Source organism: Opisthocomus hoazin, chromosome 4 (genome assembly GCF_030867145.1).
Source record: "Opisthocomus hoazin isolate bOpiHoa1 chromosome 4, bOpiHoa1.hap1, whole genome shotgun sequence".
In the NCBI taxonomy this organism is placed as follows: domain Eukaryota; kingdom Metazoa; phylum Chordata; class Aves; order Opisthocomiformes; family Opisthocomidae; genus Opisthocomus; species Opisthocomus hoazin.
The window spans coordinates 20701777-20717705 of NC_134417.1; the positions used below are offsets into that span (position 1 = coordinate 20701777).

At 43.3% G+C, this 15929-nt stretch overlaps 1 protein-coding gene across 1 annotated transcript in view; it reads right to left on the bottom strand.

Moving 5' to 3' along the window:
- USP13 (ubiquitin specific peptidase 13) overlaps positions 1-12976 on the bottom strand; it is a 57152-nt gene extending 44176 nt beyond the window's left edge. Inside the window, exons 1-2 of the mRNA XM_075418280.1 lie at positions 12721-12976; positions 1668-1793 (exon numbers count right to left, since the gene is read on the bottom strand). Coding sequence (XP_075274395.1) covers positions 1668-1793; positions 12721-12873 — 279 coding nt within the window. The 5' untranslated portion in view covers positions 12874-12976. The remainder of the gene's footprint in view (positions 1-1667; positions 1794-12720) is intronic.
- Positions 12977-15929: the final 2953 nt, after the last annotated feature.

Consider the following 15929-nt stretch of genomic DNA (forward strand, 5'->3'; position numbering starts at 1 on the left):
TTAAAAAACCAAAGACACAATGCAGCATGTGCCAGACACTTCATAAAACTTCTAGTGAAGGCCTGATGTTTCACAATGCTCAAGGGAAAACATGGAGAGCACATAAGCAGCAAAATGTCATGGTAAACAAAATCCACAGCTATTGTATGAGGAATCCTATCTATAAGCCACATTAGATGACACAATCTTCACCTGTATAGTAAAACATGCCACATGACCCAGCGCACCAGTGTGTCACCACCTTCAAACGTAGATGCCAGGCCCCTCTGCTACATCATGACTCCCAAGAAGAAAAATAGGAACCACTGAAATAGTTCAACTGAAGGTGTATGCAATACCAAACAACAGTCGGTATATTCGTTTCTCCCTTTTGGAGTTCTTCAGCCTAATCTTTATCCAGAAAAGGAATTTTTGAGGCCTCATTTTAACCCCAGTTTACCTTAATCTTGAAAATTCCCAGGAAAATTCCACATGCTGGAAAAAAGTTATACACAAGGAAAGGTGACAGGATTTCTGTCTACCTGTCCCTAGTCCTAGATATCATCTTTCAAGAGTGTTAAATTCACTCGGAAGAACTGTTGCTAAAACCAGACCACGCTCTCAAAAAACTGTTAACATGAAGAAAAATGTTGCTCTCACCGTTACAAGGAAAGACAATTCTAAAGTGTAAAAAAACATCATTAACAATCTCAACCTGGGAGACATGCAATCCCCATCACTATAATTCTGATAAAATACGAATAGTCACCTACTGGAAATAAGGGGCCTGGACACTTAACATAGCTCAGGACCTTCACCACCCAAGGGAAACATTGCTGTAGAATGAGAAACATGAAGTATTCTATCCTGCTCCAAGCAGTTATTTTAGGCCCTCTAACTTGCCAAAAGAGATAGAGCTCACGGGAGAGTGAGCCAGAAGCAAACCCTGTGCCTTCCATATAGCTCAGGTCAGAAGCCATTAACAGCCCTTTAAAGATGCCAGACCAACCACACACAAACAGATGTTATGAAGTACAGGTTATAAATTACTGTTGATACGCAGTGCTATTACGGAAGAATAGTGAACATGAAGTTTGTATGTGTACATCCACGGGGGGAGGTGGGGGGGTGGAGCGTAAGACTGAATGAAGGCAGTGTGTTGCTCTAGAATCCAGCATTAGTGTAAGCTAAGCTTTAGATCCCAGTTTGGGTCAGGATTAAGGCTCATGATTGAATTGTTCAGAAATCTTAGGATGAAAAGAAGTCATTTCACCCCGAGATGAATTCTCATATAAAAAAAAAAAAAATCTCAGAAGCTTCTAGCCAAATCTGAGACAAAACCAGTAATTGTACACTTCAAAGGAAGGTTTCAGGAACAGTATTTAGTTACCTACAGCATGCAGGTAATATGTATGTGATACGCAGATGCATGTGGTGAAAAAGCTCAGTGGAAGTCAGGCAACAAGTTGCCATTAAGATCTGACTCCTCAGGGCTTTTGATTCATCTCAGAACTGAAGCTATAGGATTGGCTGGGATCCAAGCATGTGCATTTGACATCCAGCCCCAAATCTGAACACGTTCACTTCTGTCATTCAGAGTTCGGTCTACGTCTGAAACACATTACCTAAATGAGTACATGCAACCCAAGAACTGCCAGGGTAGTTAGCTGGGAAGCCACAAGTCTCACCTCTATCACACGTCGTTTCAGATGCACATATACACACTGTCCTGTTTTCCGGTAATGTCTTTCAATGTGTTCCCTTCCGAATCCCAGAAACGTGTTCATGCACACATAGAGACCTCCTTCTGAATCCTAAAAGGAATGACACAAATAGTTACAGCACAGAAGGAACTGAACAGGACAGAAAGGACTCAGCAAGCAGAAAAAACACAAGGAATTGCAGACCCTGTCTGTTATCAGACAAGCACTTAAAACGTGACTTTCATAACGTATTACAATGTTCACACTATCAGTCCTCTAAGAAACTTCCACATCATATCACAGCCTATAGAAACTCACTGAAATTACAGTTACTCTACAACTACAGATTAGTGAGTGTCCAAATTGGAGGGCTAGAAGTTGGTCTTGAAAAATTCCACTTGAGTGCCCAATCCACAGAGATTTGCAGGTGCAGAAATTTGTGAAGCATAGAAGTAATGCAGTACAGGCATTTGTTTGAAATAGTAGAACTTTTTTTTGGGCCATTTGATTGCAAGAACTACATTCCAAATCAGAACCCAAGGATCCTGCCGCTACTTCTACTGCTGATCACAATCTTGTCCGAGAAAATCAGATCTCAAGTGATCTTCTTGGCAAATATTTTATGAACATTCTTCAGTATCTATCAAGGATTCTCTCTATTCATGCAATTAGAGTGCTTGGAGACAAGGACACTAAACAGGAAATATAAAGATATATATTCCTGGTACTGATCATAAATGCTGACATTTCAGTAACATAATCTGGCAGAAGTCCCATCACTTCTTGCTCTCCCAAAAGCTGGGTGTTGATGCTGACTGATTTTAGGGTCTTGCTCCATTTTAACACCACTACTAGATCTCTCCTACATCATTCAGACTGCCAGGAGGACTTTCCAGTCACCTGGCTCACTGGCGTTTGATCAATTTTTTAAGCCCTCTCTAGCATGTACTGTTCTGAATAGGTGGTGCATAAGAAAGATTGAGCCTTTCAGAAGCACTGAGAGCTTCCTTTTATTGTGAATGTGTTTGTGCTATTGGATAGTACAGAACATCTCATGTTAAACTTCCCAAAGAACAACATGAACTAAACTCATCCATAGGCATCTTAGAAGGAAATTAAACAACAAAAAAAACCCATTCTCTCCAGAAACGTCATTTTAAATGCATATATGTGCATAATCACTTATCAAAATGTTACAGCAACAATTGATTTGACAGGATACCACCTGATAGTGCCACACCTGAAACATACTCAATACAATAAACCAAGGAGCTCTCTCCTGCCCGGCCCACTTCTGTTCAGGGCTCTGCCAGGCAGGAACCTCCGCTCTGCCTCTGAGTCCAGCCAGGCCCCTTCTCCCAGAGCCAGCACAAAGCTGCCCATCCTGCTGTACCAGCCATGGCATGAGTCAGGCGCATTCCAGCACACAGGACTGGAACAAGTAACAGGGGGCAAGTCTGACAGAGATCACAGCTCATCTCCAGTACTTTCCAAAACAGCACCAGGTTAATACACTTTATTCTCTTTTGGAAAAGAAAGCTGAAGGGCTAATAGCGTCAAGCAGTTGTTGCTCATCTGATACCTGGCACAGATCAACTACTGCCTGACAAGTCTCTCCCCTCCCACCACTGCCTCAAAACCAAGCTTGAATATGCCACTCTAAATCCAGTTAATTCTCCCCAACCCAATTCAAAGGCTGGCACTGAGTATTTCTGCAGGACTTGAAGGAATCTAAACTTCCAGCTTACCTGAAATGGCCATCCATACCTGTATGCTACTCTTTCAAGCATGCACGTTTGTATCAGCATAACCAAAAGCAGAACTGAAGAACTGCCTCAAACACCAGTAAACACTGGTACTTCCACAGTGGCCAGCAGAGCCATGGAGCTGAGGAACAGAACATGCAGAGAGACCAGAAAATGATGTTTTATCCCAAGACTTCAAAATATCTGTCTCTTCTGCTTTGCTTAAGGAAAACCAACACATACAAGCTTTAGCTTTTCAGATTTAGCTGAAAGATGAACACGTGATGAACTCTACAGCTGTTGCTTTACCTACCTCAGAAGGACAAAAAATGGCATTGAGCACTCTGGGATTCAAATATGCAATCTGAAGCAAGGGATTAGACTATCTGCCATTCACACTTAACATATACCATGAAGTAATTCTTTCAGCATCTAGATGTCACAATGCTTGTCTCTGCAGAGTAAATAGTAAACTATTTAGCCATCTCATTTCTAAACCACATAAGCCCTGTCCAAGATTCTATTTAAAAAAACCACCATTGCTCCTTCGAATCTGAAATATTCACAGCCTTGAAAACAGGGCCGGTATCTATAGTTGTGCTCAAAAGTAATAAAGTGGTGAAAAGAAAACTCCACATCTGGTATTCAAAATATTCATAAAATACAATTGTATTTAAAAAGTACTACATTTACTTTAATTTCCACTACTCTTTTGCAGGCTTATCTACTTTAAGACCCGTTATACCTTTGCTGTCTGCTCTTATGTGTTGTATTTCAAATCTTTTTGCATTATCTCCTTCTGCGAAAAAGTCATGGATGTGTCCTCTACAAGGGAATCCCATAGGTACCTAGCCTAAATAAAAATATATAGCGTTGTCACTTTTGGGTCTCAGGAACTTTGTTTACAATTTCGTTTCCTTGGAGACCATTCTCTCTTTTTCTGGAGGGAACCCAAGAGACCACTGAACCCTTTCTGATAAGCAGCCTATGGCAACAATCTGACACTTTCAGCATACGAGCTAAATGTAGAACCTGAGTAAGTTGGTTGTGGTTACTAACAAAACAGTTATTTCTCTTGGAGAAGGCAGGCAGACTATTCGCTCCTGCAACTTGGAAAGGCTGTTCAACAGCCTAAAAGGTCACAGCAAAACAGGGGCACAGGTGAAAGCCACCATTGCAGAAGGCTGCATAAAGGATTAGGCCCCTGTTTGGTGCTCAAAGAACACTGGGATCTAAGACAGGCGTTGTGCTGGTGAATTTAACCCCACTGAGCACACAACCAGTTCTGGAAGGAACAATATTCTACATAGGCTGTGGCATGTAAATCTTTGCAATCAACACTCATTTTAGATATGTGTGAAAGTTTAAGCTGGAGGAAGGCAACATCTAAAGTACTGAAGACACTATTTTACACCAGAAAAATATAGCCTGTCCTGAAAGACAAAACCAGGAATTTTAGGTGGATTTTTTTCCCTCCTCACTCATGCCTCTGCATGTAGTGGGCATGCAGTGTGAAGTTTAGGATAAAGTGTTGTATGAATATTGCCTTCCCTTATTACTCCAATCTAAAGACCTTATTGGGGCAGAAGCTTGTACTTGCTCAGGCCTTGATCACTATCCAGAAGGCCACTTGAGAGTAGGCTAGTCTTCTTACCTTCTAAGCAGAAGGAAAACTGATTGCTCTTCACTGTGTTTCTTCCTGTTCTTTGCTGCTAAGATGATCACAGTATGCCAGGTGCTTTACTGATAGAGAGGGAGACACACAGTTCACACCAGTGAGCAAAGTATTAAAAAAAAAAAAAAAAGCTCTTCCTACTTATTTAGATAATAAATAAGTTTAGATAATAAATAAGGTGGGTGAGAGGTCTAGCAAACACAAATGCCAATCCACAATGAAACAGAGGGCTCACCACCTCACTTCACACACGCTCATGGCACCAGATACTAACGGCTTTCAAGCACTTCTAATCTGATGAGGACCTGAACTAATGATCTGTATCCCATTACCAAAACCCCCGAACCATTTAGATCCCTCAGAGAAATCTAGGGTTTAGCAATTTCAGCTCCTGAGGTGGCTCAGACAATAATGTATTTATAAAAACACAATTGCTGTGGTGATCTACTAACACAGCAAACAGTTACAGACTTCGGCACAATGTCTACTAGACGGGTATTTGCTTTAGGTCCACTAGAACAATAGTAAAACTTGCTGTTATAGGTATCAGAGAAGAGAGCAAAATGTACCTAGAGTCTTCACAAGTCTCCAGACCCAAATCTTGAGAATGAAAAGTTTGTTCATCCTATCACACACAAAGTAAAAAGTGCCAGTTATGACACAGGGTCACTGGCTTCTCTCTGCATTCTGCCATGGTTTCCATGAGTGTGTTTCCCTGCAAAAACCACGATCATACAGAACTGTTACAGGCTCTATGCAGAGTGTCTGTTCATCAGGAATCACCATAATTAATCTGGCTGTGGTCAAATGACTCTTGTTGTACAACTACAATTCAATCTTTAATATATCTGGAAAAGTTACAGGACCATCCCTAACAGACATATTGCACTGCATCCCACAAAAGTGTAACTAAATGACAGCTATTTTATTTCAGGACAGCCTTAAAAAGTATAACAGACATTTCAGCACTTTAATATTATTCTCAACAATACATAATGATTTACAATGAAGAATAAATAGAAACCCTGCCACTCTGTCATGCACCACTACTACCTACAATGAAACGAAGGAAAAAAAAAAAACTCAAAGCAAACCACAGCCAACCAACTGAAGACAACAGCACATAGAGATGGCTCCAGCAAAACAGAAAGTTCACTTCCAAATTTCCACTGCAATAAATATGGTAACTTCCTTGGGCTGGGAGAGAAGAGGGGGTGGGAATCAATCCCCAAAATGTGTGGCAAAGGCCAGGAATGTATCTAGTCGCATTCAAAAGGAACATAGGGTACGAACTCTGGCATAAGTCTGCTTTTTAGACAACTGTCCTCTGTCACCCAAAAGTGACAAGAAAGCAATGGTGACAAAAGGAAAGCAGAAATAGAATAATGAGAAGGTAAAATTTGGCATCTGGTAAAAAGCAGGAGAGGGAGAAGCAACAGAATCAGAAAAAGGAATGGAAAGACACAGACATACACAAGCATTGATGTGAAAATATAGACAAGGAGTGAGGAGGAGCCATGTACTACTGGAACTGGTGAAAGAGATGGGAAAAGAAGAGCTGTGCTGGTCAGAAAAAGAAAGGGCAAATGACCTGGCAGTAGGAAATAAAGTACAGGCCTTCAAACAACTGGACTGTTAGCTTGAAGTGCAAAAGAAATCCTTCCCCTGCCCTCCCTTAAAAGAGAAAGAAAAACAAAAAGAGAGGAACAAGTATCAAAGTTACTATTTTATCACACTTCGTGACAGCAACATGCAAAATACTGAACAGCTTGAAGAACGCACACATTACTGAAATCACAAATGTATCAGGACTCTGGGGTTGTGATGTTACATGGACATCCAGATGAAGTTATACCAGCAAATATGTTACAGTTTTGAAAGGTTTAAAATCCTCCACGTTCTCGGCTAAGTGTCAGCTACTAAGGATGGCACTGGATATTTCCCTGCGAGCAGATTATTTCACAATTGCTCAACAAAGATGTCCAGTATCTTCCTTGTAGCTTCTAGATGGGCACAGGGACAAGGCCAATCCAGTACAGCACTTACAACATTTCCTGGGAAGAAAAAGAGCTGTGTGGGCCCATCAGTCACTAAAATGAAACCTAACTACCATTCCAAGAGGTGGATTGACTGCTCACTCACATGCATAAGTCATAGGCAGACTCCAGAGCAGGGCATACATAATTCCGAAGCAGTCACATCCACAGGCAGGATCAAGGCTTCACGGTAAGTGAGCAGATACAGTGGCAAAACTAACATTACGTCATGAGTACTTCTAACCTGCAACCAGGAATGCAGAACTTCCATCCACCCATCAACACTGTTCAGGGTCAGACTGTGTGGGCCACTGATGAAGATGTCTCAGATACATCACGGCTTACTTCCTAGCTCAGGTCCAGTACCACCTGTTCTGCTTCCATAGCGGCTTAGATTTAGATAGAGCCTGATGATTTTTGCTTTGTGCAGAACCCTCGCCATACAATTCTGTTAGTCACACAACGACAGTGCTGTGCTTCCCGAGCAGGAAATCTGGGGAGAAGAATTGAGAGGAAACCTAATGGGTCCACAGCGATTCAGCAGAGCTCCAGGGTTGCCTGTTCATCTACATATCTGTATTTATCTTCTAGCACTCCGGGTACCTTACAGCCAAAGTCTGTCTGCTATCCAAAATATTCCAGCCCATCTAATGATGGGCAGAGTTACCCTCTGGATAAGAGAGTAACTAAAGTTTGGTCAGTCACGGATACAGAGGGAAAGGCTAGCAAGACCCAATTTTAATCAAACCCAAAGAAATGCACAATGCATATACACACTGGTTGTTCTGCAAAGCTGCATAGTTCATAGTTTCTCATCTGTGAGCTACTGCAGGAAAAACCTCTTACTGATTCTACCATTCTCCAACTTCGTAAGACCATTTAATCAACCTTAGTGTCCTGGTGCACTCCCAGCCACCAAAACACTCGCCCATGGGACAGCTTTGGTACCTCCCTGTGATGCAACAGCACAACACTGCTCTGACTTTTCAGGTGATCACCCACCACCAAGCAATTCACTGCCTCAATAACTCGGAGGGCATTTTGCAGCTAGGCCAAAATCCTTTGTCTAGAGTATTCGATTTGTCTTGCTGTATTCAGTCCTCTCATTTGTTTCCTCACTGTTGCTCCCATCCCACCAATAGAAACAAAACACCAGCCTACCCCTTCCACACAGTGACCCCAGTGACTTTCTAATTTTCTTCAAGGAATACTGACCAAAGGAACAGTCAGATAGTGTGTACTTCTTTCTAGAAATGTTTATGCAGCATGGTTGCTGATATCTATTACGTAACGCAGGCTCTCAAGGATTTCAGTCTCAGCTGGACTCTAATAAAACAGCTGAGCATCAGCACAGTTTAGCCTTTGGGAATTGTCCTAACATAACCATTACAGAGTCCTCGAGCCACAGAAATTAAGTCAGCAGGATTCACAAAGGAAGCTGTTGTCAGCAGCAAGGTTTTGCAGCAAAGCGAAGCCAAGCTCGAAGCTGCTCAAACACACACAGTCCTGCAGTCTACAGAACCAGACTGGTCCTGTCACTGTGTCGGGCCCATGACCCGTTGTGGTTGTAACTACTGTGCTTCGTGGGGAAGGTTTTGGAGCACATCCATCTACAACACACATAGCCTGCGCGTAAGCCTTTCTAATACTCTAGTTTGTATGCTTTTTCTAGCAGTTCCCTCTCCCTCAGATCCATCTGGTCTAAAACAATCAGAGGTCTCCAAGACAAGGATCCCACTAAAAGGTGGAATTTCCAGCTGAGTACTATACTTTTATATAGATGATAATAAGATAACAAAAGATTCTATAAATGCAACCTTTTTGCCTCCCGTATTCTACTGAACACAAAGTCACGCTCACCCACCAAAAGAGGGAAAGGCCAAAAAGGACAAAATAGGAGCGACGAAACCTACATCACAGCGGCACAGACACAGAAAAACAGTCACCAGGAGGGACTGTGCATCAGATCTGAAAAATGAGAGCTACAGAATTCCACCCGTCACACCGCAGGGAAGTGACAGGCTACCACAGCAGCTGGGCCAGTCACTAGACGGAGCGACAGGACACTACACCGAGCTGGTGTTTTGTAGACAGCTTTCCTTCCCTCCTCAGTTCCTGGATAAAGATTCAGTGGTGAACGACAATAGAAGCCCTCATCAGAGAAACACAGTTTTTCTAGAAACCACCAAAAGTCATTAAAAATCAAGTAATATAGGTTTATTTTTCTAACCTTATGAGACAAGCAAACTGAACAGTGTTACTAGGGCTCTTCAGTGCACAGAAATTTGCCTCCTGTTTCTGCCGGCTTTCCTGGAAATCAACCCTAGTATGTTCTGTTGGAAATAGGCCAAGTCTAAGGACATGAATTTCTCATGTTTAGTGGTCTTTCTAACAGTACTACCCTTCCGACAAGATCATGATGTTACGGTTAATCCACATGGAAAAAATACACTGAATATCCACTTGTACCTCTCCTACCGCTCACACTTCTAAAACCTCTCAACTAATGACTCTCTTTGTAGCACAAAGGTGCCACTGGTCTCAGATCTTCAGTCAAGGAAGCAAGATTTAAAACTCACGGAAAGGGAACATCAACCAATTTTGAGAACCATTAGCGAAGCTGCCTGTATCCACTGGAAGACGGATCTTCAGCAACACTACACCGCTGAAATCCAGACAAGCAGACACAACTGACAGAGTTACAAACAGGTCTGCAAAAGCCAGGTCTCTCAGCCATGTTAAGCTTTGCACAATTCGACGTGAAAGATGGAGCCACTCACACCCAGTACCTCATTTCCTTTGGCATCCCCTGACATGAATAGCTTTGTTTTTAACCATCCCACTCTTCTTGGTCCTTTTCAAAATTGCTGCAGAATTGTTCTCTATAATAATAATACTTCCTACCCTAATACTGACAGGTCTGATGGTTTTTAGTGTATTTTAAAGATCACAACACATCATTGTAGGGAAAGTAATAATGCACAATTAGCAATTAGTATAGCTAAAGAAACTTGAGTACAGAGCTGATGAGTGACCAGGTGTGTCGCTTTAAAAGATACAAACACTCAGGAAATTCACTTCTCTGTGAGGAAATTCACTTCTCTGGAGAAGAAGCAAAAAAAAAAGGCAAAGCTTGAGAAACAGTCTTACAGTGTTAATGAAAGAAACTACTGGAATAAGAGCTGGTATTGAAGAAAAGTGACAGAACAGAATATCTTCCATTGAGTTGACTACCTACAGAGACATGCTGAGTTAAACTGTATCAAGGCGCATGTTTAAAATGGCAAAATGAGAATATGTGAGGAAATACTGAGAAATAAGCTTACAAGACAAAACACCTCCCCCACTAAAAATGTAATATGGAATTTTACCATGGGTATTAAAAACAAGAGCATGTTCTTAACACTGATCATTTGCTTTATTATTGTAACAAAACTAACAAACAGTGTATCTTCTTTCGAAAAGAGGCACACACCTCAATAGGAAGAGGCTCACTTAGGTTATACATAGCTAACCTAAGAAAATGAGTCACTAAACCAACCTAATACAAAGCATAGAGATAAACATCTCCCTTTAGCCAAAAGCAACAACGTGTCTGTATCCTTTCGCTTTCCTTCTGAGTGAAAGCCTATAAAAACACAGATTTGCTATTTTCAGTTTGTAAACGACAGCATTTTACTCAAGCAAGCACACATTTGCCCTTTAGAATCATCATCCTAGAAACAATATACAAGTATCTATTAGATTATGTGGGAATAAAAAATAAAATCTGAGACAAGTCTTTCGCTCAACTAAACTGAGGAGTGGTATGGGCTGAAAAGCCATGAAAAACAATAGAAACTGAGACCAGATTTCTTTTACTGGTACTTCATGGGTTCAGCCAAGCCTTTTGCCCAGTGAATGCCTATAATGCAATTTAAACAAAAAGCTTTAACAACGGAGATTTCCAAAATCTGAAATCGCTTCCCAGCAAAATCAAAAGCATGAAACACACTTTTGGGGAAAAAAACCAAAACACCCACACATGGCAATTCCAACTCCTTCTGCTACTTTTATAGTTTTTGTTAATTCAAGTTTTGCTCAAAAGTTTCATGTTTTGTTCAAACACACTGTTTTGCCAAACACAGATTTTGCCGTGTTTAGTTGAGGTCTGTTTGGGGTGATGGTGATTGGTAGTTTTTTAATCTGTAGCAGTATTTAACATCCCTTCCTACTTGTTAACAGAAACTACTTATAAACCAAAACGTTGAGGAAACCCAGAAGTGCTACTAAAACCATCGACCATGTGTTCACCTGAGAAGAAATTTGAAGGAAAGATTGTGGTACATTGATTTTTTTCCCCAAAAAACCCCCTTATTAAGTATATAATGCAATTAGCGGCTCTGCAGTAGAGTTCAATTTGGCAGTTCTAGTCAGATCGCCTCCCAGTACAGTCAGGGCTGCTGGGTGACACTTGAGATCTGAAGAGTGCGGGTAAAAATAACCTCTGTTCAACAAGACATGATGAACACCAGACAGCTGAGTCACCTTTAAAACCAATTTTGATTTTCTGTAATAGAAGGAATTAGCAAAGAGAGGGGGATAAAGGCTTCAAAAAATCTGTCTGAAATATTATCTTCCATCAAATATTCTGTAATGCAGACCCTGAGCTCCCTTTTGATTGTTGCCATTGACTTTAACATCAACATACAGCACTCAGTCACCTGTGGGAAACCTCAGCTTCCTGTAGAGAAGCAACTTTTAAGAAAATTTCAGCTCTATTTAAAAAGTGTAATTTCTAAGCACCTGTTTCTTACAAAGCATCTACCATTACCATTTATGAAGGCTCCCAGTATTACCAGTGAAGTAAAAAATGAGTTAGGCCCCAAATCTGCCACAAACACATGCAGTCTGTGGAGCCTGTGGATGTTTTGCAAGACGGCTATAATACCATAGAAAGTTTACTGTACCTCAAACAGTCATTCAAACTAAACGAGCTAGTAGTGGGGAACTACTGCGGTTTGCTGAAGGCCGGCAACATCACCGAAACCCTGGGAGAGAAAGCGTTTTGGAAGGGGTTTCACACTGATTTTCAGGCTGAGCCTTTGGTAACTTTCAGTTAAGGATTTGAAAACGAGAATAAGCACCGAGACTGTCGGAAAGCAAAACGACTGCCGTCTGCTCGTCAAACACGCACCGGAGAACGCCCGCCACTGCCCCTTTTCACCACCTCGGCGCGGAAGCAGACACAAGGGCTGCAGCGGGGAGCGGGCAGCGCTCGGCCAGCCAGAGCCCGCTCGCTAGCAGGCAGCAAACTTGCCCGCAAAATCCCCGCGTCCAAGCAACCGCTTCAGACCGCCTTGAGGAGAAAAACAAATCAAAGAACCAACGGACGCGGCGACCCGCCGCCGGGAGCCGCGGGAGGAGGCCACGGCAGGTGGAGGCGGGCGGGGGGAGAGAGGCAGCGGCCCGCGGAGAGGGCGAGGGGCTGCCGCGGGGCTGCGGCCGCGGGAGGGGTGGGTTTGCCGCAGGGCGCCGGCCGAGGGCGGCCCGCGGCGGGGAGGGGGAGCGGAGGCAGCCGGGGGCGGCTTCGCTGCACTCACGGGCGAGTCGAAGGAGAAGGCACACTCCGTCTTGTAGACCCGGTCCCCTGACTTGGGCACCCGGATCGTGGGCATGTAGGGGACGAGCAGCTCGCCCAGGTCCCCGGCGGCCATCTGCGCGTCGCCGCCGCTGAAGAGCGCGGCCCCCTGCATGTCCCCTCCCTCCGGCCGGCCGACGGCGAGCGGGCGAGTGCGAGGGCAATGGAGGCGGAGGGCAGCCGGGCCCGGGGCAGGGCGCGGCGGCAGGAGCCGGGCCCCAGGGAGGGCGGGGGGAGGGAAGATGCTATTTTTAATCCAATGGCCGCGGCACCAGCTGCGGCGGCGGCACTCGGGGGGTCCCGGCGAGGGCGGGAGGGAGGAGCAGGGCGGCGGCGGCGGGCGCCGCGCGGGGCTGCGGGGGCGACGGGGCCGCGCTCCTGAGGCGATTCCCGCCCCGCGCGCGTGCCGCGGGCGGCCGTTAGGCGGCAGCCGGCTTCACGCCGCCGTTAGCTGAAAATGACTTTATTATTATTATTATTAATAATAATATTATTATTATCGGCGTTTGCTTGCGTTTCTCTTTGGTTCTCACTTAGAAAAAATACCGTTAGGGGAAGGAGTGACAGAGCGAAGTAACTTTGTAGGAAAAAATACTGAAATAATACTGAAATAATTTTTTTTTTCCCAAGCAATGTCTAATAACTGCTGTATGTGCCTGACAGCAGCGGGATTAAAGAAGCGTCAGATCTGCTTAAACTGCAGATGTAAAATGCATTCGCTAAGCCCTCCGCCCATCGCCCACGTTAGACCCAGGGGTTCATCGATCGCGCCTGCGCAGGTGATGCGACCTTTGCTGGCACCCCCTTTTGCCTCAAGAATTAAAGGTTCGAAAGGCCGTTCTAGTGGAATCTCAGCTGAGGGCAGAACTGAAAAATAAGTTTGTCTCCAGCTACGAGGAAACGGTCTGCGAGAGCGAGCTGCCCAGCACAGTCTGCTCTTAGCAGTTTTTCTAGCACAAAATCTGGCGTTGGGAACCACATGAAATACCGAGGGCAGAATGTGACGCCAGCGGAAGGGCTTTACACTCGCTCGAGAGCAGACATTACATCAAAGATTTGTGAGCACCGTTGGATGCTGGATAAAAAAATACAAATTAATACAGGGTGACCAGACAGATTTATTTTACCTGAGAAGACTTTGTAGGTTTTTTAATGGCTTCTCTTATGATTAACTCAGCATTTATAAACAATGGGAGCCATGATAAGACATATAAGCCATCTAACCTGACAGATGGACTCCAACAAAAAGGACAGGTCAAAGCGCTGGTACAGAACCAGTGAGTCTTTCTAATGTTTGGCAGCGCTAGGAAAGAGCAAATGAGGCAGTCTTTGCTTAAAATAGGCTGTGCAATGTTGCTTAATGCAGAGAAGGAAATTTATGTGTTTGAAACCACAAGATGATCAGGGGTTACTGATCAAGGGAGTACCCCCTCCATTCCTTATATCATTCTCAGAAGTGGTGTAGAAAAATAGCTGTATGGTTCTGAAAATGCATGGCAGGTGTGTGTGTGGACATCCTCAGGTGCAACTTGCCTTATTCACCTTATGCATTCCTTAATTTGTTCCTGGTTAATCACGGTTGCATGGCACATTTCTACTTGAGTTTATATAAAAACTCTTTTGGTTTGTCTTTAATTCCAGTTCACCCTGGAAAAGAAGCCTTTGAGTTATCCTAAATGTTACCAGAAAGGTTTACCCTTTTCATCTCCAAAATCGCTTATGTGGCTGCTCTATGCTAAATATACCGGGAATATAAAGTTTGAAGTTTTCACCTTGAGATTTTGCTGCCAAGACTTACATTTTTATGTACTAAAAGTTGTGTAATCACATAGCAGAAGACGGTATCTGTTCACCCAGCAGGGATAAGATGATCCATAAAACCCATTAACTAATGGCAACTCGAGCCATTCTCCCTGGCTTGATCCTTGCTCTTCAGACACCTAGCAATCCTCTCATAGCAACCTGCGTTAAGCAGTTTCCTATTTTTCCCCTGTTCATCTTACTAAGTGTGTTACGGGAAGTAGAAAGCTCTCTAACAACAGTATCAACAACTTGCATATATTGCTAAAAATGTTAAGACACTGTCCTGCTTTTGGTTGGGACAGAGTTAATTTTCCTCCCAGTAGCTGCTGGGGTTTGGATTTAGTAGGAGAATAATGTTGGTAACAAACTGGTGTTTTTAGATGTTGCCAAGTAATAAAGCAATTTTTTGAGTTTCCCATGCTCAGCTGATGAGGTGTGCAGGAGCTGGGAGGGAACACAGCAGGCAGCTGGCCCAAGCTGGCCAGTGGAAATATTCCATACCGTAGGCAACATGCTCTGTTTGTAAACAGGGGTTGGCAATGGGGGCAGGAATTTTCTTTTTTCCGTGAGCCCAATCTTTTCCTTGAGTTCACACCTTCCCAGGAGTTTCAGAAAATCCCCGAGTTCTACATTCCACGATCACTGCTTGGGGACTGCCTGCACAATCAGCTGTCAGGCGGTGAGAAAAATTATATTGGGTTATCGGTTGTTTTGCATATTTTTTATATTATTATTATTTCCTTTGTTTTCTTATAAAACTGTCTTATCTCAACCCACGAGTTTTACTTTTTTGTCTATTCTCCTCCCCATCCCACTGCAGGGGTGGCAGGAGGAGCGAGTAAGCAGCTACCAGGTTAAACCACAACAGATACACAGCAGTTACTAAGCAAATAGTTAGTTTAATATTTGTCCACTGAGATTCTTCCTTCTCATGAGAAGTTTTACACAACAGAGCATAGACTTTAGCCTAGGAACTGTGTGTTTGGGGGTATTTTCAAGAGTACATGAAACACCTAGGCTTATAAAAATCCCCTAAAAACCGCTAAAACGTGAATTTATATGCACCACACACATTTTAATGTTTAAGAACCTTTCATTTGCTTTCTGCTCCTACATCTGACAGTGTAGATAGGTCTAGCAAGCACTTCTGCCTTAATTCTGCCCTCTGAAAACACAGGAGATAGCTGAAGTAATAAAACCAAAGCCTTGTTAAAATTAATTTTAAAGACTATCCTCCCCACAACTACTTGTCATGCGATTCTCCATGTCACTAGATGTGTATTTAAACCATGAAAGTTATGTGACAGTGGTAGGTACCCCTCACTGAAATATTACCATATTACTGAGCACTGACTGTTCTCATCAATG